The 22,648-nt window shown below is 41.6% G+C and overlaps 1 protein-coding gene across 3 annotated transcripts in view; it reads right to left on the bottom strand.

The window, feature by feature from the left end:
- The window catches only part of LOC117525021 (zinc finger protein 260-like), a 69,220-nt gene that overhangs the window by 21,423 nt on the left and 25,149 nt on the right, over positions 1-22,648 (bottom strand). For 2 of the 3 annotated variants that reach the window (XM_034186838.1, XM_034186840.1), the window contains one exon: positions 3,206-4,801. In XM_034186838.1, the coding sequence (XP_034042729.1) occupies positions 3,477-4,801 (1,325 nt within the window). In that variant the 3' untranslated portion in view covers positions 3,206-3,476. Of the gene's footprint in view, positions 1-3,205; positions 4,802-22,648 lie in introns of those variants that run through there. The other variant, XM_034186841.1, reaches the window with a different exon arrangement.

The following is a 22,648-nucleotide window of genomic DNA, read 5'->3' on the forward strand; positions in this document are numbered from 1 at the left end:
GCTGTCTCCTGGTTTCTTGGCTAATAGCCAACATTTATGTGTCAAGACAATATTGAGTAATTGAGTGTACGTTTTACAAATTGTGGCCACGTTTAAGTAGATCGTGCCCTTGTTTTACTCAAACAATGCTTAATACGTGCGCACAATATAATAAAACAAGCGCACAATATAATAAAACATGCACACATTCTCTCCACATGCAAAACATTTTGCGATGACACTTCTAGGGCTCCATACTTTGCAGCACATCTTCAGATAAAACATGCCTAACGATCATCTGAGTAGCCTCACTGACATTAGGGGATAATACCATTGCTCACCTTATTCCAGCATCATGGTACATTAACAATGACATAAATTAAATAAAAATATCTTAGACAAAACGAGTTGCATAATTCATAGCATCCTTTAGTCAGTGGTGGGCACAGCTAACTGAAAAGTTAGCTTTGATAACCGCAAATGCGCGAACTGAAAAATTAACTTTCAGAATGCTAAAAAATTTTGCGGAAGCTACAGCTAACCGCTAACTTTTAGTATTGAATATTGAGTACACTGTCAGCTACTGATAAGCCAGTTTTGAGTTTAAGTACCACAGGGCCTGCTGGGCAAATTCAAAGGCGATCACGAACCCAAAACAAACACACAAAACATAAATAAAAAATAAAACCCAAACACTGTCATCTTTATAAAAAGAAGTCACAATTTATTTCTATATTAGATATTGTGGCAACGTGCGTGGAAGAACGAGCTAGAGCTTTTGTCGCTATGCACCCTGCCACAAAGAAGTGCAATTTATTTTTCACACACAACAGACAGTGGCAGAAGACATCAAACGCAGGCACTTTTCACTCATAGTGACAACATAACTCTTAACCAAACTGACTACACTAAAAACACAATGAATCTATCACACTAAGAACACTGCTAAACCAACATGAACCACAATAACAATAATCAAAAATCCCCAAACCTCGAACTCCTAAAATGCATTGCAGCACAACAAATCACAGTCTTCGTGACCAGTCCGGCGATCGCTACAATATTTATAAACCGTTAACGGAGCTGCATTCATAAACACAAAACAAATGCACAACAAATAAATAAAAAATAAAATCCCAAACACTGCCATCATTTTTATAAAAAGCAGTAAGTCAGTTTATCTCTGTATAAACACAGGAACGGCTCACCCGTGTCTGCACCTCATCAATGTTGAGCTTCCCCAACGAATAAAACCCATGTAAGATTTGCCTTTACATTAAAATACAGCAATAAGTGTCTTTTCACTTTTTTTAAAAAAAGATTTACATTTATTATATGGCTGCAATGCTACGCGCGCTCTGACTGGCTGATTAATGGTTGGATATTTTCCCATATCTGGTCCCGTTACCATGGCAATCGGTCCGCAACGCGTATTTTTGTTACAAACCAGGAAGCTAAAGACACAATTAGAAAAATGAACGTACTCCATAAATATCTAAACAGCATGGGAAAAGCTCCTCACAGTGGCCTGACTGTTGCAGACACACAACAGACAGGAACTAACATGTATGATTTTAGGGTTTACAAACATTTTTCACCATTAAGCTTTTCTCACTTTACCAACAAAACAGTGTTCGTGGACTGAAAGTTAGCGGAACTAAATTTTGTGGAAGCTAATTGGGCCGCTGATGGTTTTCAAAGTTAGTTGAAAAGCTAATCCACTAACAAAAAGTTAACTTCACTAATTAGCCATTAGCAGAACTGTGCCCAGCACTGCCTTTAGTACAAGTAAATAATGACTTTCATGGCCAGTTTTCTTTTGACAAGTCAAGAGTTGGACAGATGAAAATTTTTCATGTCACTGAAGATGTCTTGGAATTCATTCACCTGAATTAAGAAATTTAATAAGTGTGTACTGTGGGGTACATCTGCCTGGAGTAGGCATTTCTCAAAAACTGGGTGATTATGCAAGAAGGAGACACATGAGGGAAATTACCAAGGCATTTAGGGCTGAAATGTTTAGTGGAGTAACGTGAATAATTCGATTACAAAAAATGTTCAAGGCAAATCTTGTGCATCGAAGCTTTGTTTAATGTTGTAGTACATATGCCAGGCCTGTGTGTGGTGCTGTAACGTCCCCAGAAAAACAAACAGAAGACTAGAGCATGCATAAGCCGTGTAAGCACTAATCAAATTAGCACAATAGCTACAGCTTTCCCAACACGACACACAGTGAAATAAAGCCTTTAGGAGAAAGACGATCCACGCTGATCATCTGAAATAGCTTACTGCGCATTTAAAGTGAAGCAGTGTGTTTGTCTGTTAAAAAAAAACAAAAAAAAAAAGTTTCGTCCGCTGCCTGCTCTCTGCTCTCCGTGGGGAGTGGCTATTTGCGTGGCGGCTGCCTCTCTCTGCCCGGTGTGAGCGCACTCTCCTCACGCCGGGCGAGTTACAGCTCCGACCCAACCACACTGACAAACAGTCTCTGTCCACTCTTCCTTCTGTGTTTTGCTCAGACTCGCACTGAGTGTTTCACTTTTTAATTTTCACTTTTTTGGGCAACACACAACGCTTCACAAACACAGTAACTCAAATAAAATAATAATTAAAAAAAACGACTGCAAGGCTTGCATGTTCAACCTCCAGTTGACATGCATCGGCTGAATTGCAGAGAAAGAGGGATGGTTAAATTTTACAAGTTGGGGAAAACAAAAAACAGAAAGCCACATCCCATAGCCACTTCAGCAAAATGTCAAGACTTTGGCTGAGCTCCTGGCACCAGGAAAGATCCAAAACTTGTAAAGATGTGAAAAAATAATTACCCAGGAAAACAGAAAGGGATACACTAAATATGACAATCTCCATGATGATGCAGCGACACTGTGCCATTCCTTAGGGAGTGCCCTGGACTACTGTTGTTAAAAACGCAGAAGTACTTTTTATCCGATTACTTGATTAATCGCCAGAATAATCGATAGAATACTCGATTACTAAAATAATCGATAGCTGCAGCCCTAAAGGCATTCATGACAACTCTGAATGATTTACAGGATTCTATTGTGTGACAGGACAGCCTGTGCACAGGGCAAATTTTGTATGTTGCATCAGCAGTGACACCGTCACAGTGGAGTGGCAGAGACAACTTTCACACAAGGAAACGCATCAAATCTATGCTGGAGTCTCCCATGTGCCTTTTGGCAAACGGTAGCTAAAGTTTTATCTTTTCAATAAAATCCTTCTCTGATCCACTCCACCATGATGTGTGGCTGCTGATGCAAAATACAAAAGTTGCTATCAGTGTTTGTCCAATCACAGCCAGAGAATAATTCAACTCCTTTGAAGTTCTCATGGCTTGGTGGCTTACCACACTTGTCTCCTTTTTGCATAAACAGACTTTAAGAACTGGCTGCAATATAGAGACTTACCAGAGTGCCACACTGTTTATATTTATCATGGCATTACAGAGACCAGTAGTTTCAAACTTCACACACCCTTTATCAACATATTTTCCCACGCTCATAACAGTCACCTTTTTTCCCCATTTGTCTTGAATTTCTTTTTTTGTTTCCTCTATGAATTCTCATGTGTATGTTCAAATCACCATTTTGTGCAAATCTTTTACCACACTCAGAACAGCTAAATGGCTTCTCTCCTGTATGAATTCTCATGTGTCTGGTCAGAGTGCCCTTTTGAATAAATCTTTTACCACATTCACAACAAACAAAAGGTTTCAGCCCTGTATGAATTCCCGTGTGTCCGATTAGAGTGTCTTTTCGTCCAAATCTTTTACCACACTCACAACACTTAAATGGTTTCTCTCCTGTGTGAGTTCTTGCATGTGTGGACAGATTAGTCTTTTGTCGAAATCTTTTACCACACTCAGAACAGACAAATGGCTTCTGTCCTGTATGAATTCTCATGTGTTTGATTAAATCGCCCTTTTGTCCAAATCTTTTGCCACACTCAGAGCAGCCAAGTGGTTTCTCCCCTGTATGAATTTTCATATGTCTCAACAGAGTGCCGTTTTGTACAAAACTTTTACCACACTCAGAACAGCCAAATGGTTTCTCTTCTGTATGAATTCTCATTTGTCTGTTCAGACTCCTCTTTTGTCTCAACCTTTTACCCTGGATAGGGCAAGTAAATGATTTCTCACTTTCTTGCCTTCCCTTGTGTTGGTTTGAAAAATCCATGCAAGCACATACTTTTCCACATTCAGAGCAATTATGTTGTTTCTTAGCAGCACTGCAACTGCTGGTACTAACACAGGCATTCATGTTTTTTAGACAGCTAAAACCTGAACTAAGGTCTCTGGTTTGTTTCCAATCATAACTGTCATCAGTCTTGGTTTCAGAAGTATCTGAACTCCCACTGGTATCTGCTTGTAGGTCTCTGGTTTGTTTCCAGTCACAAAAGTCATCAGTCTCAGTTTCAGAACTGTCTGAAATCCTACCACTGGTATCTGGTTGTAAATGACTATTTGAACCCGAGTGGCTAGATTGTTGTGGTCCTACACGGTCCTCTCCATCAACTTGTGCTGTCAGTGTTCTGTGTACAGACGAGCTGGTAGCTACAAGCTCAGTTTCTGTAGCATCTGTGCTGTCATCACTTTGACGATGAACATGTGTTGACTCTAGTTTTTCATCATCATTTTCACTCTTCACAGTAACAACAGTCAAAGGGAACTTAGTGATATCGGCCTCCTCCAGCTGGTGAAGCTGCTGTCCCTGCCGACTAACCCAGAGTTTCTCTTGTTCTTCCATAATATCCTCCTGGTCAATATTCAGAGCTTCTTCTTTAATCACCAACAATGTCTGCACATCTGGAAAGAAACAACATATACAACATTTATAAAAATAAAGATAAAACTGCAGAGTGGCCTGACTACAGTAACTTAAAAGCTAACTGCATTTGTTTTACATTTCAGACTTTCTTGAATGAGCTGCATTTATATAGCGCTTTTCCACCTGCATCATGATGAAGCTCAAAGCGCTTTACAATTATGCCTCACATTCACCCATTCACACAGACACACTGATTTCGGTACTGCCATGCAAGACGCTCACTACACAACAGAAGCAACAAGAGGATTAAGGACCTTGTCCATTATTTAAACTACAGCCAGATATTATATTTTCACAGCTCGGCAGATTAGACCAACAGAGTCAAACTTTTTACATTGATTGGTTAAGAGTGGATAGAAGTGGCATGAGCAATCACAGCTGAGTGCAGCGTGAACTCCTGTCAAATAGCCCGACTGCTCTTCATTTCTTAAGACACCTCATCTACATTTCTTCAGTCCACTCAGCTGCAAATGGGTACCGGCCCTGGCTGGGGAAGTAACCTCCACTGGACTGGTGTTTTGTTCAGGGGAAGTCACTAACACATTGCTTCAAGTTAAAGAATTCAGGTACAGTAGTGTTCAGAATAACAGTAGTGCTATGTGACTAAAAAGATTAATCCAGGTTTTGAGTAGATTTCTTATTGTTACATGGGAAACAAGGTACCAGTAGATTCAGTAGATTCTCACAAATCCAACAAGACAAAGCATTCATGATATGCACATTCTTAAGGCTATGAAATTGGGCTATTAGTAAAAAAAAGTAGAAAAGTTCACAATAATAGTAGCATCTGCTGTTGATGCTACAAACTCAAAACTATTATGTTCAAATTGCTTTTTTAGCAATCCTGTGAATCACTAAACTAGTATTTAGTTGTATAACCACAGTTTTTCATGATTTCTTCACATCTGCGAGGCATTAATTTTGTTGGTTTGGAACCGAGATTTTGCTCGTTTACTAGTGTGCTTGGGGTCACTGTCTTGTTGAAACACCCATTTCAAGGGCATGTCCTCTTCAGCATAAGGCAACATGACCTCTTCAAGTATTTTGACATATCCAAACTGATCAATGATACCTGGTATGCAATATATAGGCCCGACACCACAGTAGGAGAAACATGCCCATATCATGATGCTTGCACCACCATACTTCACTGTCTTCACTGTGAACTGTGGCTTGAATTCAGAGTTTTGGGGTCCTCTCACAAACTGTCTGCGGCTCTTGGACCCAAAAAGAACAATTTTACTCTCATCAGTCCACAAAATATTCCTCCATTTCTCTTTAGGCCAGTTGATGTGTTCTTTGGCAAATTGTAACCTCTTCTGCACGTCTTTTATTTAACAGAGGGACTTTGCGGGGGATTCTTGCAAATAAATTAGCTTCACACAGGCGTCTTCTAACTGTCACAGCACTTACAGGTAACTCCAGACTGTCTTTGATCATCCTGGAGCTGATCAATGGGTGAGCCTTTGCCATTCTGGTTATTCTTCTATCCATTTTGATGGTTGTTTTCCATTTTCTTCCACGCGTCTCTGTTTTTTTTGTCCATATTAAAGCATTGGAGATTATTGTAAATGAACAGCCTATAAGTTTTTGCACCCGTGTATAAGTTTTCCTCTCTCCAATCAAGTTTTAAATCAAACTACGCTGTTCTTCTGAACAATGTCTTGAACATCCCATTTTCCTCAGGCTTTCAAAGAGAAAAGAATGTTCAACAGGTGCTGGCTTCATCCTTACATAGTGGACACCTGATTCACATCTGTTTGTTCCACAAAATTGATGAACTCACTGAGTGAATGCCACACTACTATTATTGTGAACACCCCCTTTTCTACTTTTTTTTTTTACTAATAGCCCAATTTCATGGCTTTAAGAGTGTGCATATCATGAATGCTTGGTCTTGTTGGATTTGTGAGAATCTACTGAATCTACTGGTACCTTGTTTCCCATGTAACAATAAGAAATATACTTAAAACCTGGATTAATCTTTTTAGTCACATAGCACTACTATTTCGCTTTCCATTTAAAAAAAAAAAAAAAAAACCTGATTGATAAATGAAAATATGGAACCTTTGCCTTGTTGTCCTGATTGAAAACAAGGTGTCCATTGTTTAAAGATCATATTGCATGTTATTTAATGTGCCATTCAACAACAAAACATCAAAGTATTCACGATGTAAGTCTGTGGGGATATGTGGCCATGATCAGTGGTTAAACATCTCACTCTGCAAGTCAGCAGGTGCATTTCCGGAAAATGTTTTGCTCTGCATTTCCTGACAGGTAACATCAGCCCAAGCAAATGCAGGAACAACACAATAGTCAATAGACAGAGTGAAATGCACAATGCAACATCAGATCATGAAACTACTGACCATTCATACGAAAGCAACAGCTCAGCATTCATTCTGATCAGTGGACCTGCAAGCAGACACTGGGAAAAAGTCGGGAATACATGATTATCAGGAGCTTCGGTACTTTCTACCACCCTGCGGATGTGCACGGGTATCACGCGTGCCACTCAGTTCAGTGATCCATACAGAGAGGAAATGACAACACTTCACTCCCAAGTCTTCATTTTTCAAGACTCTGTTGGATTTTAGATCCAAATACGTGCAGTCTGCTCTCTGTACCAGAGCACGACGTCATTTTAACCCCGTTGTAACTGCTGCTGTGAAAGCTCACATGGAACTCTCCACGATGCTGTTTTAATCCAGCTGTGCCCACGTGCATCTGAAAATCTCCACGATGCTGTTACAGGATGCCTGAAAGTGCAGCTGTATTTCTGATATGGGAAAAGTTGGAAATGTGTTATTTGCAGGAGCACTGGGTCTTTTGCTCAGTGATGTAAACACTCAGAAAAAGGAGTACTTTATTTTTGTGAGTCTCTGTAGCTGCTTGTTTTGATTGGGGTATTCTTTACAGACTGTTGACACAAGTGCACAAATTAGTACAAGTATTTCATTACATGACCTCCAATAGCCAAAACCTGAGTTGTTATGAATTCTGTGCAACATGTCTTTTAAATAATATTTTAAAACAAGAGAAATCAGATTTCTGATGTCCGCCAACCTGGATACAGATCTCCTCCAAAATTCAGTGGCGTCTTCCATGCCCTAATAGCTATCTGGTGCAAATTTGGTGAGAACCCGTGAAGTAGTCTTGACATAATCCTTCGTACTGTAATTTCTGGACTATAGAGCGCACCTGAATATTAGCCACACCCACCAATTTTAAAAAGAAAAAATAAATAGTACATAAATAAGCCTCACTTGTCTGTAAGCCGCGGGTCTCCACGATGTAACATGAGATATTTACACAGAAAGTTGTCAGAAAGATTTTTTAAACTTTTAATTAAATATGTCCCGTAAATGCTTTTTTCCCCTGAAGTGTTACACGTTAATATTGACGTGCACATCATCCAGCGTGTGCGCACAGTGTCCCTGCTCCACACTGAGAACTGAGTAATTGTATAACTTTTTCTTGTGTGCAGCCAGGATCACATGGAGCTTGTGGTAAATGAGACGTTATTGAGGTGCTGTGACTTTTTCGACTTGTTGCGGCAAGACAGAGAACCAGAGGGGAAGGAGGGGGGAGAAGGCTCTGCTCCACTAACTGATCTGACGGCGCAAAGTGCCGCAGAGCGACTTTTCTTCACTAAAACACACAGGTAAGACCTTATATTTACACAGTGTGTGTGTGAATTCACACTGCATGAGGAACGCAGCTTTCAGGAAATCAACTGACATATTTGTTGTTTATTTGAGAACATTTTATTTAACATATTACCAGGTAGCACTTTGCAATTATTTTATTTTCCTGTTTGTATAATGTTACAATAACTTGTTGGTTTAAACATCAAGCAAATTTAAGTTTTGCATTTTGCTCCCATACTGTACCGAAAATGAACCGAACCGTGACCTCAAAACTGAGGTATGTATCAAACCGTGATTTTTGTGCATCGTTACACCCCTAATAAATAGTATTTTGCCAAATTATACTGTTTGCCTTCAAATGGAAAGATGAGTTTTATGAGCTAGCAAACATAGCTGATCTCATGGTAACACACCTAGCCCTGTTAATGCTACTCTGCCACAAGAACTAAGGTTGTCAGTGACAAATATTAAGCATTTTGTTATTCATTTAACATTGATATTTAGATAAATGCTTCATAAATTGTTCTGTGAAAGTGATTAATTTCATTAATTAACTTTTTTTTTACAGGTGGGTTTAAATGGTACATCCCATCAAAATGCATGCAAACTACAGTGAGCACATGCTAATATTCAATGACAAAAACTTTATATTTCAAATTAAATCAAATCAATTTTATTTATATAGCGCCAAATCACAACAAACAGCTGCCCCAAGGGGCTTTATATTGTAAGGCAAAGCCATACAATAATTACGGAAAAACCCCAACGGTCAAAACAACCCCCTGTGAGCAAGCACTTGGCGACAGTGGGAAGGAAAAACTCCCTTTTAACAGGAAGAAACCTCCAGCAGAACCAGGCTCAGGGAGGGGCAGTCTTCTGCTGGGACTGGTTGGGGCTGAGGGAGAGAACCAGGAAAAAGACATGCTGTGGAGGGGAGCAGAGATCAATCACTAATGATTAAATGCAGAGTGGTGCAAACAGAGCAAAAAGAGAAAGAAACACTCATCATCATGGGAACCCCCCAGCAGTCTAAGTCTATAGCAGCATAACTAAGGGATGGTTCAGGGTCACCTGATCCAGCCCTAACTATAAGCTTTAGCAAAAAGGAAAGTTTTAAGCCTAATCTTAAAAGTAGAGAGGGTGTCTGTCTCCCTGACCTGAATTGGAAGCTGGTTCCAGAGTAGAGGAGCCTGAAAGCTGAAGGCTCTGCCTCCCATTCTACTCTTAGAAACCCTAGGAACTACAATTAAGCCTGCAGTCTGAGAGCGAAGCGCTCTATTGGGGTGATATGGTACTATGAGGTCCCTAAGATAAGATGGGACCTGATTATTCAAAACCTTATAAGTAAGAAGAAGAACTTTAAATTGTATTCTAGAATTAACAGGAAGCCAATGAAGAGGGGCCAATATGGGTGAGATATGCTCTCTCCTTCTAGTCCCTGTCAGTACTCTAGCAGCATTTTGAATTAACTGAAGGCTTTTCAGGGAACTTTTAGGACAACCTGATAATAATGAATTACAATAGTCCAGCCTAGAGGAAATAAATGCATGAATTAGTTTTTCAGCATCACTCTGAGACAAGACCTTTCTAATTTTAGAGATATTGCGCAAATGCAAAAAAGCAGTCCTACATATTTGTTTAATATGCACATTGAATGACATATCCTGATCAAAAATGACTCCAAGATTTCTCACAGTATTACTAGAGGTCAGGGTAATGCCATCCAGTGTAAGGATCTGGTTAGACATCATGTTTCTAAGATTTGTGGGGCCAAGTACAATAACTTCAGTTTTATCTGAGTTTAAAAGCAGGAAATTAGAGGTCATCCATGTCTTTATGTCTGTAAGACAATCCTGCAGTTTAGCTAATTGGTGTGTGTCCTCTGGCTTCATGGATAGATAAAGCTGGGTATCATCTGCGTAACAATGAAAATTTAAGCAATGCCGTCTAATAACACTGCCTAAGGGAAGCATGTATAAAGTGAATAAAATTGTTCCTAGCACAGAACCTTGTGGAACTCCATAATTAACCTTAGTCTGTGAAGAAGATTCCCCATTTACATGAACAAATTGTAATCTATTAGATAAATATGATTCAAACCACCGCAGCGCAGTGCCTTTAATACCTATGGCATGCTCTAATCTCTGTAATAAAATTTTATGGTCAACAGTATCAAAAGCAGCACTGAGGTCTAACAGAACAAGCACAGAGATGAGTCCACTGTCTGAGGCCATAAGAAGATCATTTGTAACCTTCACTAATGCTGTTTCTGTACTATTAGTCACAAATTATGTAACAATTATTACCTGGGCCTCCTAACAAATTATGTCACTTACGTCAATATGTAGGAAAAATAGCTAAACTAAATGGGTACACTTACCCTACATAAAGTGAAATCTTGATCTAGAATCGAGATCCGGATCACCTGCCAATATCTATTTGTGGTGAAAATCTGGTGAGAATCCGTGTAGTTTTGATGTAATCCTTCAAAGCCTATAAAGTGAAATTTGATACAGAATCCGGACCCAGATCACCTCCAAAATACAATCGAGTCTTCCTTGACGTAATGTCTATCTGTGGTGCAAATTTGGTGAGAATCTGTGAAGTAGTTTTGACGTAATCCTTCAAAACCTATATAAAGTGAAATCCTGGGCCATAATCCAGATCCGGACCACCTCCAAAATTCAGTGGATCTTTCATGGCCTAATATCTTTCTGCAGTGCAAATTTGGTGAGAATCCGTGAAGTAGTTTTGATGTAATCCTTCAAAGCGTATATAAAGTGAAATTTTGATCCAGGTTTTCCCATCTACAAAGAATGGAGAGGTCTGTAATTTTTATCGTAGGTACACTTCAACTGTGAGAGACAGAATCTAAAAAAAAATCCAGAAAATCACATTCTATGATTTTTAAATAATTAATTTGCATTTTATTGCATAAAATAAGTATTTGACCCCGTACCAACCAGCAAGAATTCTGGCTCTCACAGACTTGTTAATTTTTCTTTAAGAAGCCCTCTTATTCTGCACTCTTTACCTGTATTAACTGCAAATGTTTGAACTTGTTACCTGTATAAAAGACACCTGTTCACACACTCAATCAATCGCACTCCAACCTGCCCGCCATAGCCAAGACCAAACAGCTGTCTAGGGACACCAGGGACAAAACTGTAGACCTGCACAAGGCTGGGATGGTCACACAGCTCTTGATCACCCAGAAGAAAGAAACACTGCCAAACAACTTTCAATCGTACAGGAGGAAGAAATGCCAATGCACAGTTCTTGATCGCATGGGAGACTCTGGGAAGAAACACCGTGAAACAGCTTTTGACTGGACTGGAGACTCCAGGGTGCTCTTTGCTGGTTCAGAGCCTATGTCAGAGGCACGTGTGCAGTCACAAGCAGAGTCGGTCCCTGCCAGACTCGAGAAGCCAGCTGCTGGTCATAAGCTTCTCATTTTACTACCACCAATGTTGGGTTTGCTTGCTTGTTTACATGTGTATGTCAGAACAAAATAATTCTGAGTGATTTAAAATAAATTTTATTTGTTAAATGATATGACTTATTGCAAGTTATTTTTTTCAGATGTGGGACTGTCATATCACGCTCCTCCATGATAAAAGACTGAGCTAACGCATGTGAAAGTAACAGTAAACAAACAAACCAAAAAAACAAAAAACAAAAAACAAAAACAACAGCACATTAGCCAGGTGTGTCTAAGCAAAAACTGTCACCGTTCTAATTATGCTACAGAAAGTGTTTCTGCAGGCAAAAAAAGAGAAAAACCCTGAATGTTGACAACACAATGCATTCTGAGTTGATTTTTCAGTTACAACACAACTGATACTCTTACCATGAATAAAAATTAAATTTGACACAAGTAAAGCTGTCCCTGCCATTCATTAACAGTCACCAATATCATTTTAATGCTTTTCCTCCCAGGCAAAAATCTGTTTGACAAGTCTCTTGGTCCCAGGTCCTACTTACTTGCCTTCATAAAGATGCCTGGTATTCTACCACTTTTGCCTAGCACTTCCCAGCAAAGTAATGAGGAGTTGGGACTGTAACCTTTGGAAGACTAAATAGGAGTTGGGTGTATAATAGTAGGGTGTGGTTAATAGTGGGGTGGGGTCTTGTATCACTGAATTGTAGTGGGGTGTGGTCAGGCGTGGTCTCAGTTTTGGCAGTGCAAGTAAATAGGAGTTGGGCATGGTCTGTGTTTACCAGTGCTAAAGGTAAATAGTATCTGGGCTAGTAGTGCCTAAAGGCAATTAGGACTTAGGACAGGTAACTAGCATATGGAAGCAAACAAATAGAAATGCATAGGATTCGGCAGCAGTGCATTACCTATAATTGCAAGCAGGAGCAGCAATAATGTGCGATCAGATAACATGTTAGTACATAGATTCCATTTCCAATTCCTGTCAAGACACAACAATTACAGTATTATTGATCTGAAAATTATTTCTCATAAGTTTTACGACCGACCCCCCTGTCCCTAAGGGGCATTATTTATTATCATTCAGGCAGGTGATGGATGTCTTCTTTTGTATCGGTATTAGTCCTCCATCAGAATACCGATACCAAAGAAGACATCCATCACCTGCCTGAATGACTACCGACCAGTCGCTCTGACCCCGGCAATCATGAAATGCTTTGAGCAATTCTTCTAAGGCACATCAGAGACTTCATTCCTGCGGCCTGGACAGCCTCAGTTCGCCTACAGAGGGAACCGTTCAACAGAGGATGCTGTTTTCATCACTCTGCACACAGCCCTGACCCATCTGCAGCACCCCAACACATATGTTAGGATGCTATATGTAGACTTCAGCTCAGTTTTTAACACAGTCATCCCAGACAAGCTGACACGGAAGCTACACCAGCTGGGTTTGCCTGTGCTGCTGTGCTACTGGATCCAAAACTTTCTCACCAATAGGCCTCAGGTGGTGAGAATAGGTGACCTCGCATTGTCTTCTCTGGTCCTTAACGCAGGCACTCTGCAAGGCTCGCTCTGTGCTCAGCCCAGCCCTCCTCACTCTCTGCACACACAATTGTACTGCCATCCACCCCACAAACACAGTTGTGAAGTCTGCAGACGACACCACAGTAGTGGGTCTCATTTCAGATAATAATGAGACCTACTACAGAGAGGAGGTCCAGCAGCTAATTCAGTGGTGTTCAGCTAACAATTTGACACTGAACACAGGGAAGACCAAGGAGGTCATTGTGGATTTTAGGTGGGCCAAGAAAACGGACCACGTCCCCCTCTTCATAGGCAGAGAAGTGGTAGAGCGTGTGGATAACATCAAATTTCTGGGCCTCCATATCACATCTGATCTCTCTTGGTCCATGAACACCTCCCATCTGGTGAAGAAGGCGAAACAAAGGCTTTTCTTCCTCAGGAAGCTGAAATGCACTGGACTATCCTCCCGACTGCTGGCAAACTTTTACAGGGCCACAATAGAGACCATCCTCTGCCTCAGCGTGACTGTGTGGTATGACAGCTATACGGTTGTATAACCACCAACCATATGTTGCCCAACTGCCACTTGGAAGTCCCTGTGGGACATTTCTGGGTCAACAGACTCCTTGTATATGATCCAGCTGTTTGCCAGGGCTGTGTCCAGCAGGTAGTAGAACAAGTATTTCCACCATTTGTGGGCCTGTCGCTGAGATGTGTAGTATGATCTTATCTGGAAGGCTCTATCCACACCACCCATATAGTGGTTGTACTTGACTACTACCTGTGAGGCTGGCAGTGAGTATGGAATCTTCCTGCCTGTCTCTGGGGACCTGATGAATCTCACCACTCTCTCATCCCCCTCCCCTCTAAAGCCCTCCATGCATGATGTCATTAGAGACAAAAGGTTGGAATCCTTCCACACCACTGTGACCACGTCACCCCTCTGTCTGGATAGGAACTGTCCCCTTTGCAGGTTTTTGACCATATCACTTTCAGGGTTACAGAGCGGGTTACAGAGCTTTTTATCACCGTGCTCCAGCTCTGTGGAATGATCTGCCTGCACAAATACGACAGTCGGACTCTGTGGAGACTTTTAAAGCCAGGTTGAAGACACATCTCTTCTCCCTGTTTTATCATTAGTATTTTATTGTGTCTTTTTTTTATATACGTTTTATTTATTTTACTTCTTTTAATTTTTTTATGGTTAAATTTTTATTCTATTTTAATCTTATTTCATTTTATTCTGCTTTTAAATGCTTGTGAAGCGCCTTGAGGCGATTACTCGTGATTTGGCGCTATATAAATTAATAAATTATTATTATATATTATATTATAGGGTTTCTCCTTGGGTTGGTTCTCAGAGCATTGGGGAACTCTATTCTGTCCTGGAGCACACTACCAACCACATATGTGCTGTGATGATCCAGCAGGTGAGTCACCATCTCATAACTGGTCAGTGTACACTGTCAGGAGTCAGTGTATAGGATGTGGTGGAAGCCCCTGATGTGGCTGATCAGATCAACACAGATTGGCCTGGTTCTCTTGGCATGTCTCATGTCTAACTCGCGACTGCCAGTGCTGGTCATGAACTTTATGTTGCTGACATAACTGGAATGTGCATCGGCAAGGACATATGCTTTAAAACCTTTTGCATGTGGTTTTCCCTTCAGGAAGACTGTTGGAATGCCACTAAACCACCCTTTGTAAGCCACCATTGCCTCATTAATAGACACCTCTCTGTGCATATTGTAGCATGCTCTAGATCTCTCCAGTATTTCATTCAGCACAGGCTCTACTTTGTAAACTGGGTGTCTCCTCTTTGCCACTGCCCTTCTGGCCGTGTTGCGCATATTGGCAGAGTCTTTCTGTGGGTTGTGGCAGTGAAAATACTGGCTTATCTTTTCGAAGCGATTTCTGGACATAGTGCTTGCCACAAACTCGTTCCTGAAGCATCTGTTTGTGCTCCAGTACTCTGGAATGGAGTTCTTCTGGTTCACTCCCATCAGTATGAGGAGGCCCAGGTAAGCTCTCATCTCTGCACTATCCACGAGACCATTTGCTGTCCCATTCTCCCTTTTTCTGGCATACCCATCAGGCATATCTATTAGTCTCTTTTCTTAGTTTTCTCACCAGACTCTTTGGAAGAATCTTGTGGAATGCTTCCATGGGGGAGGTGTCTGGGCCAAGGTGCACATCTGCACCAGGAAATTCACCACTGAACTCTTCCAATCGATGGTGCCTTAAACACTGTGACCATCCATCAGCATCATCATTACTACTGTCTGAACCTGAAGCCTCTGGCTCCCAGTACTCACCACCATGCCAGGTAGTCTCAATCCTGATGACATGCTGATTTCGGACCCTGTTTCTTGCCCTGCGATCAAGTCCTTCCTCTAAATCAGTGGTGAAACCATCCTCCTCCCCAGAGGTGGTATCATTGTCTTCACTGACAGTGGTAGAGTGACTGGAGTCAGTGTAGGTTTCTCCTGACCACTCACCCTGACTCTCTGGGGCACAAGGGCTGCCCTGTGGACTGTCACTGGCTCTGATCTGCTCCTGATCAGTGTCTGGGAGGTCTGCACCCTCTGGGGAAGGAGGGCTGCCCTGTGGACTGTCACTGGCCCTGATCTGCTCCTGATCACTGTACTCACTGACTGAGAGGTCCCCCTCATCTTCCTCATCAGTGAGAGGGTTCTGGGCAATTTTCATCATTTTGGCCCAGTGCACCCTTTGCCTTGTCCTGCGTTTTGGCCTTGAGTGATAGGCAGTGGTTCTCAAATACTCTCCCTCACTATCAGTGCTTTCACCTCCCTCTGCAAGTTCACCAGTGTCAAAGGTGCAGCCGCCTGGTGTTACTGTCAGTGACATATGCCTCATACCAGACCTTGTTCTAGGTCTACCCTCCATCATGGATCTTTCTTCCTCAGTAATCAACAGAGAGGCAACCTCACGAGCTATGCTGTCTTCCTCTGACCAACACACTGAAAGGAAATACAGAAAAAAAATCAGTGTAAATATATGGCTGGGAGGTGCCTCTCAGGTGCTAATTACTATCAGTGTATAACTGCCAGATGCTATTTACTTTTACTGTGCTCTATGCCACACTTGTCATACGTGCTAATATAATGTGTCATGTTTGCACTTACTTGCTGGATATTGCTTCCAACTCCTAGTTATTTGCTCTGCAACTGGGTTAAGCTACATGTATGGGCATGTGGGGAAACCTGTTCTGTCCTTGATCCCCTAGGATCACCCCTAGGGCAGGGACTGTCTCCAGTGTATAGTTACTCCCCATCAATCACCTTTTTCTGACACCTATAGACACATGGCACTCGTGCTTACCCCGACCCCAGGGGGAGGTCGAATTACAAATTCTGTCAACTGGAAAAGTAATTAACAGTTGGCCTCAAGAGTGGGCAAGGTTAGCGGCAAAGTTTATAGTATCTGGTAGCAAGAGACTACGTCTTATCAAGACGGTTTCACCGTGCAGCAAAGTACAGAAGAGTTGGGAGGGAGATGATTAGTTTCTCCACTACATTGATTTGGGTTTACATTTTATTCTTATTAAGTTATATATGAAATATATATGTGAAAGGGAATAACAGATTTTTTTTCCACTCCATGCTGACAGAAGCATTACAATTTATGTGCTTGTAGAATATTTTGAAAATCATGGTAAAATATCAATAACATACCCTAAAAAAAGTCACATACTCTTGTGTGAAATCCTGTAAATCCATTCAAAACTACATTCCAAGCCACAATGTCTTTTTCCAATAAAAGTCTACATTTTAAACGTCACTTATATTGAATGTGAATTACTGTAAATCCATTCAAAGCCACAGTCTTTTTTCCAATGAAAGAAAGCCTACATTAAGAAAAAATAAATAAATTTTGTCTGAAATCCTGTTTGAACAACACAATTATTTTCCAGGGACAGAAAAAAATCTTACCATGTTTCCTGAGGGCACAAAATGCAGTTCGCTTTTCCCGTTTCTTTTATTTTTCGGATGTGTTCTTGAAGACGACTTTAAATTCAAGCCAGCACCAATTCCATGGATTCTTGATTCCTTATCAAACTTTTTCACACTGTCTTTCTCGCCATCTTCTCTCTGTCTGACGTCGCTCCGTGACACACCGCAAAATTCTTCTCTTAAAAACTTGACAGTGCTAAAAGTATGCGATGTCCACATGCTACTTTTAGCTTAAGAACAGTGTCTTGCAGCATCCAGGCACACAGTGTTGTCATAGCAACCAACCAGTCCTGCTTTATGACAACTGTCATAACAGCCACGCTTTGAATGAGGCATTTTTCTCCACAGAACTGTGTGGATCCGCAGACACTGATTCGCATCTGTTTTACAGATCAGTGTCCACAGATTCATAAAACTTGCATGATGTCATAAAAAAAGAACGCTTTGCGATAGGCATTTTACATTTTAGGGATTTTAAATTTTACAGTGAAAACTCTGTGGATCCGCTTAATCCCACAGATCCGTGGAGTTTTCACAGCCCTGATTTATTCTTGATGGAACTGTTGCAATTTAAATCATCTCCCTGTTGCAGAACATTTCCATCCATGATTTGCTTTGCCGTTCCAACACAATGCAGTTGTTTTCAGAACAACACAGACTTCACGGTAAAATTTGTAACATCTCTCACTGGCTGCTGCCTGTACGATCAAAGGCTCTCAATAAATGGGATGGCTCATGACATCTATCCTTCAGTCTCAGATGTTTGAGATGAACATGTGAAAATATGAGGCTTCATATCCACTATGACGTCGCCAATCGAGTTTACAAACGACACACTGTTCTGTGCCTGAAATTCGACCTGGACCACTTCGGAAAACAAGATGGAAAAAGCTGTCGTGGATGAAAAAACAATGGACTTGTGTAAATTCACAAAGACTTGCATTACTACAGGAGGAGTAAAGGAGGTGGTGAGGTATTGCTTTGTTTTTTCCTGCAGATGAGCTGTCATGTGTTAAGGCAAGGCTGGGGCTGACTGCCTGTGTTTGAGCTGTTGTATTCCACACTCTTATGTGAGTGCTTTTGGACATCATTTTTTGGCAGTTCACTCTATGTTTGTCTGTGAGCATATGTGGTGTACTGCACACATTATTTTGCACTTGTCGCTGCTCCTCCCGACACGCCTCCTGTCAAGTGTTTTACAATATATAAACTTAAGAATTCACCATCAGCTTTTTCTTTGGTATAATCCAGATCATAGAGCTCCATCTGAGTTCAGATGAAAGTGCAAAGCAGAAAAACGATTTATAACCCAACAGAAGTTGATTTTTTTTCCAATCATTAAAACTGTTAAAAAAAAAAAAAAATTAGATTTTCCATGTGCAAGTCCGTTCCCAATCATAGAAAGTCCAGTAAAAAAGGTGTTAATTGTTTAATGTTACCATATGATGTTAAAATGGCTGCATGCACATGAGAACAATCCACAGACACACATTTGTGGCTGCTTGAGTCTTTTGATGTGGCTACAGTTTAAGCCAAAACTAACATGCAATGCAGTTTTATGTCTTGTGTAAGAAACATGTACAAGACGTGGAATACAGTAATGTACAGAGACATCCTGGATGAAACCCTGCTTTGACCTCAGACTAGGGCAACAGTTCACCTTTCAGCAGGACAATGACCCCGAACACACACCCAACATATCAAAGGAGTGGCTTCAGGACAACTGTGTGAATGACCTGGACTGGCCCAGCCAGAGCCCAGACCTGAATCTGATTGAACATCTCTGAAGAGATCTGAAAATGACTGTGCACCAACGCCCCTCCATCCAACCTGATGGAGCTTGATAGGTGCTGCAAAGAGGAATGGGCAAAACTGCCCAAAGATAGGTGCACCAACCTTGATGGCCCAGTCACACGGCACACGACAATTCCTGAACAAAGGGAAAAAGTAAAAAAAAGTCACGATTCGTTGAGAAAAGGTGGACGAAAGAGCTTTTATCACCGAATAGTCTATGAAGCAAGAGCACAAAAGGGACAAAAGAGGAACTTAACAAAACCGAAGCTCACGATCTCAACGCTTTAACGAAACACGCCTGGAGCCACAGCTGGAGCAGTGTGTGTCTGCATCTCTGAGATCCAGGACTCGGCACTGGGACGGAGCTCATAGTGCCTGAGTCCTGGAGAAACTGCAAACAGAAGCTGTGGAGATCTGTGTGCACGTCAGTGGACCACCTGCTCTGGTTCCTCATCCAGAACAAAAGAGGGATCATCTCCATCATCATCAGAATCCACACTGTCTGTCGACACACTGCATGCTCTGTCTTGCTCCAATTAAAAAAAAAAAAAGAAAAAAAAGTGCACCGTGGTCACTGCTGTATCACAGTATTATGTTCTAAGCCATATATATTGATTTATAACAGAAAACTGTCAAAGAGGACAATAAATATAAGTGTAAAGATGATTGACTATATCAGAGCAGTAAATTAATCAGTGCATGTGAACGCGTGCATTGACTCGCGTGCGGTTATTCCACCAGCTGCAGCTGATCCACAACGTGAATTCTTCCTTCCAGGACAGCTCCTTAAATAATCATTTTGATTCAACTACCCGTTGCCACTCACATTGTTATATTTAATACAAAATAATAAGTGCACGCAGGAGCTGCTGCTGCCGCTGATGCTGCATTCAAGTACCGTCGGAAATTACACAACTTTTTTGTTGCTTCAAATTGAACAGTTGCTTGTGGCAAAATAATTAATTATATCCACACAAAAGATTAATTCTGGCCTATGTAAGGTGCCTGAGCCCACTGAAGCTGCCCCCCCACCCCCCCAGAAAAAAAGAAAAAAAAATCCAAGCAAGCAGGCTCAGTTTGCCCTGTAATTTCCAACAGTACATGAAGTAGCGTCAGCACTCACAAGCCGGCTTCTGCACTGTGTGAAAACACTCAGCTGCTCCAACGAAGTCAAATTAAACAATAACATTACAAAAACTACACAAACGATTAAAAAACGTCAAGAACGATAGCAAGACGAAACACAGACGAACTGAGATTTTCGTTGCCCTTCGTTTCAAATTTTTCAACAGTTTAAAAATCCTGACGAAGTGCCAGCTGCAGGAACGAAGCTGCGCGAAGGTTAAACGATGCCAACGAAAGTCCAGATTTCTTGTTTCGTCAGGGCTTCGTCACCCTTCGTTAAGTGCCATGTGACTGGGCCTTGAGGCTGTAATTACTGGCAAAGGTGCATCAACAAAGTATTGAGCAAAGGGTGAGAATACTTAGGGTACATGTGATTTCTTCTTACTATTTTTTTTTAAATAAATGTTCAAAAATTTCAAATAAACATGTTTCATTATGGGGTGTCGTGACTAGAATTTAGGGGGAAAAATGAATTTACTCCATTTTTGGAATAAGGTTGTAACATAGAAAAATGTAGAAAAAGTGAAGTGCTATGAATACTTTGCAGATGCACCATATACCAAATCGGTGGGAATCATTAGCAGGATGTCTCTGGATGGGGGGGGAGCAGTGGAATTTCTACACTCACCCCAGCCTTAACTGACTGACAGAAAGCTGAGCCAACAACGAATGTGAAAGAAGAAAAGTTCTCTCTGCTGCCCTGACGAAGCTATGGCTCAATACTTGCTAGGTTGTTAATGTTAATGCATACAACTAAGGTTGTGACCGATCTTATCCCGTATCGTGTTCGGCTTCCGATACCAAGGTAATTCAAGTATCAGAAAATACAGATACAACCTGTGGCATTTTCCAATACTGAAAAGAAGCCACATCTGTGAAACCTCTTAACTGCTGCTGCATGCTCTCTGCTGTGTTTACAGCTCAGCTTGAGGAGGCGAGGGGGGCAGGTTTCTGAGCTGTTTTAAATCAAATCAAATCAAAAGGCCATACAATAATTACAGAAAAACCCCAACGGTCAAAACGACCCCCTATGAACAAGCACTTGGCGACTGTGGGAAGGAAAAACTCCCTTTTAACAGGAAGAAACCTCCAGCAGAACCAGGCTCAGGAAGGGGCAGTCTTCTGCTGGGATTGGTTGGGGCTGAGGGGAGAGAATCAGGAAAAAGATATGCTGTGGAAGAGAACAGAGATCAATCACCAATGATTAAAAGCAGAGTGGTGCATACAGAGCAAAAAGAGGTGAATAAAAAGAAACACTGGGTGCATCATGGGAACCCCCCAGCAGTCTAAGTCTATAGCAGCATACCTAAGGGATGGTTCAGGGTCACCTGATCCAACCCTAACTATAAGCTTTTTCAAAAAGGAAAGTTTTAAGCTTAATCTTAAAAGTAGAGAGGGTGTCTGTCTCCCTAATCTGAATTGGGAGCTGGTTCCAGAGGAGAGGAGCCTGAAAGCTGAAGGCTCTGCCTCCCATTCTACTCTTGCAAACCCTAGGAACTACAAGTAAGCCTGCAGTCTGAGAGCGAAGCGCTCTATTGGGGTGATATGGTACTACGAGGTCCCTAAGATAAGATGGGACCTGATTATTCAAAACCTTATAAGTAAGAAGTGGGCAGTGGCAAATTTCCACACAGCTTTGTGGTTCAAATGGTCTGTGTGCTGAAAAAAATAAATAAATAAAAATCAGTTGCTTCGGCATCCCGAGGCTGTGAAACAGCAGCTCAGAGCACAAGAGTGGAGCTAAGCAGAGTTTGTTCGCTCCTCTTTCCATGACAAAAACTCCTGTAACAGTGCAATGTGCCATTCATTTCCAAACTGGACGCTGTGTTTTATCCGGGACGTCGTCTGACTAGCACAGGAATTGCGGAAGACGTGGACATCAGCACTTTTTCGGCACATTGAGACAGACGTGCGGAGGAACTCCGCGCGTCGCGGTGGAGCCGCATGGCGCAAAGCAACGCCGTGATGAAGCCTCACAGGACATGTTCTGGCATGTCCAGGCTCATCCACAATTTCTCGGATAGTCACACGACTGAAACCCCACCCACAGCCATCTGAAAGCCGTCCTGTGAGACCAACACGGAGGTGGTTTTGTCCACGCCATGAGCGGCACGGTGGCGCATCCGTCCGCTTTTCTTTCCATGAAAAAAACTCCTGTAACAGTGGAATGTGCCAAAAAAGTACCGATGTCCACGTCTCCTGCCATTTTTGTGTAAGTCAGACGACGTCCCGGATCAACAAAGCCTTCACGTTGGAAATGATCTGGTTGTTTCAGCGGGGTTTGAGCCTGTCGATCGGCGCTTGGAGCGCGGCGCGCTCTCA

The sequence above is a fragment of the Thalassophryne amazonica genome, chromosome 14 (genome assembly GCF_902500255.1).
Source record: "Thalassophryne amazonica chromosome 14, fThaAma1.1, whole genome shotgun sequence".
Classification (NCBI taxonomy): Eukaryota; Metazoa; Chordata; class Actinopteri; order Batrachoidiformes; family Batrachoididae; genus Thalassophryne; species Thalassophryne amazonica.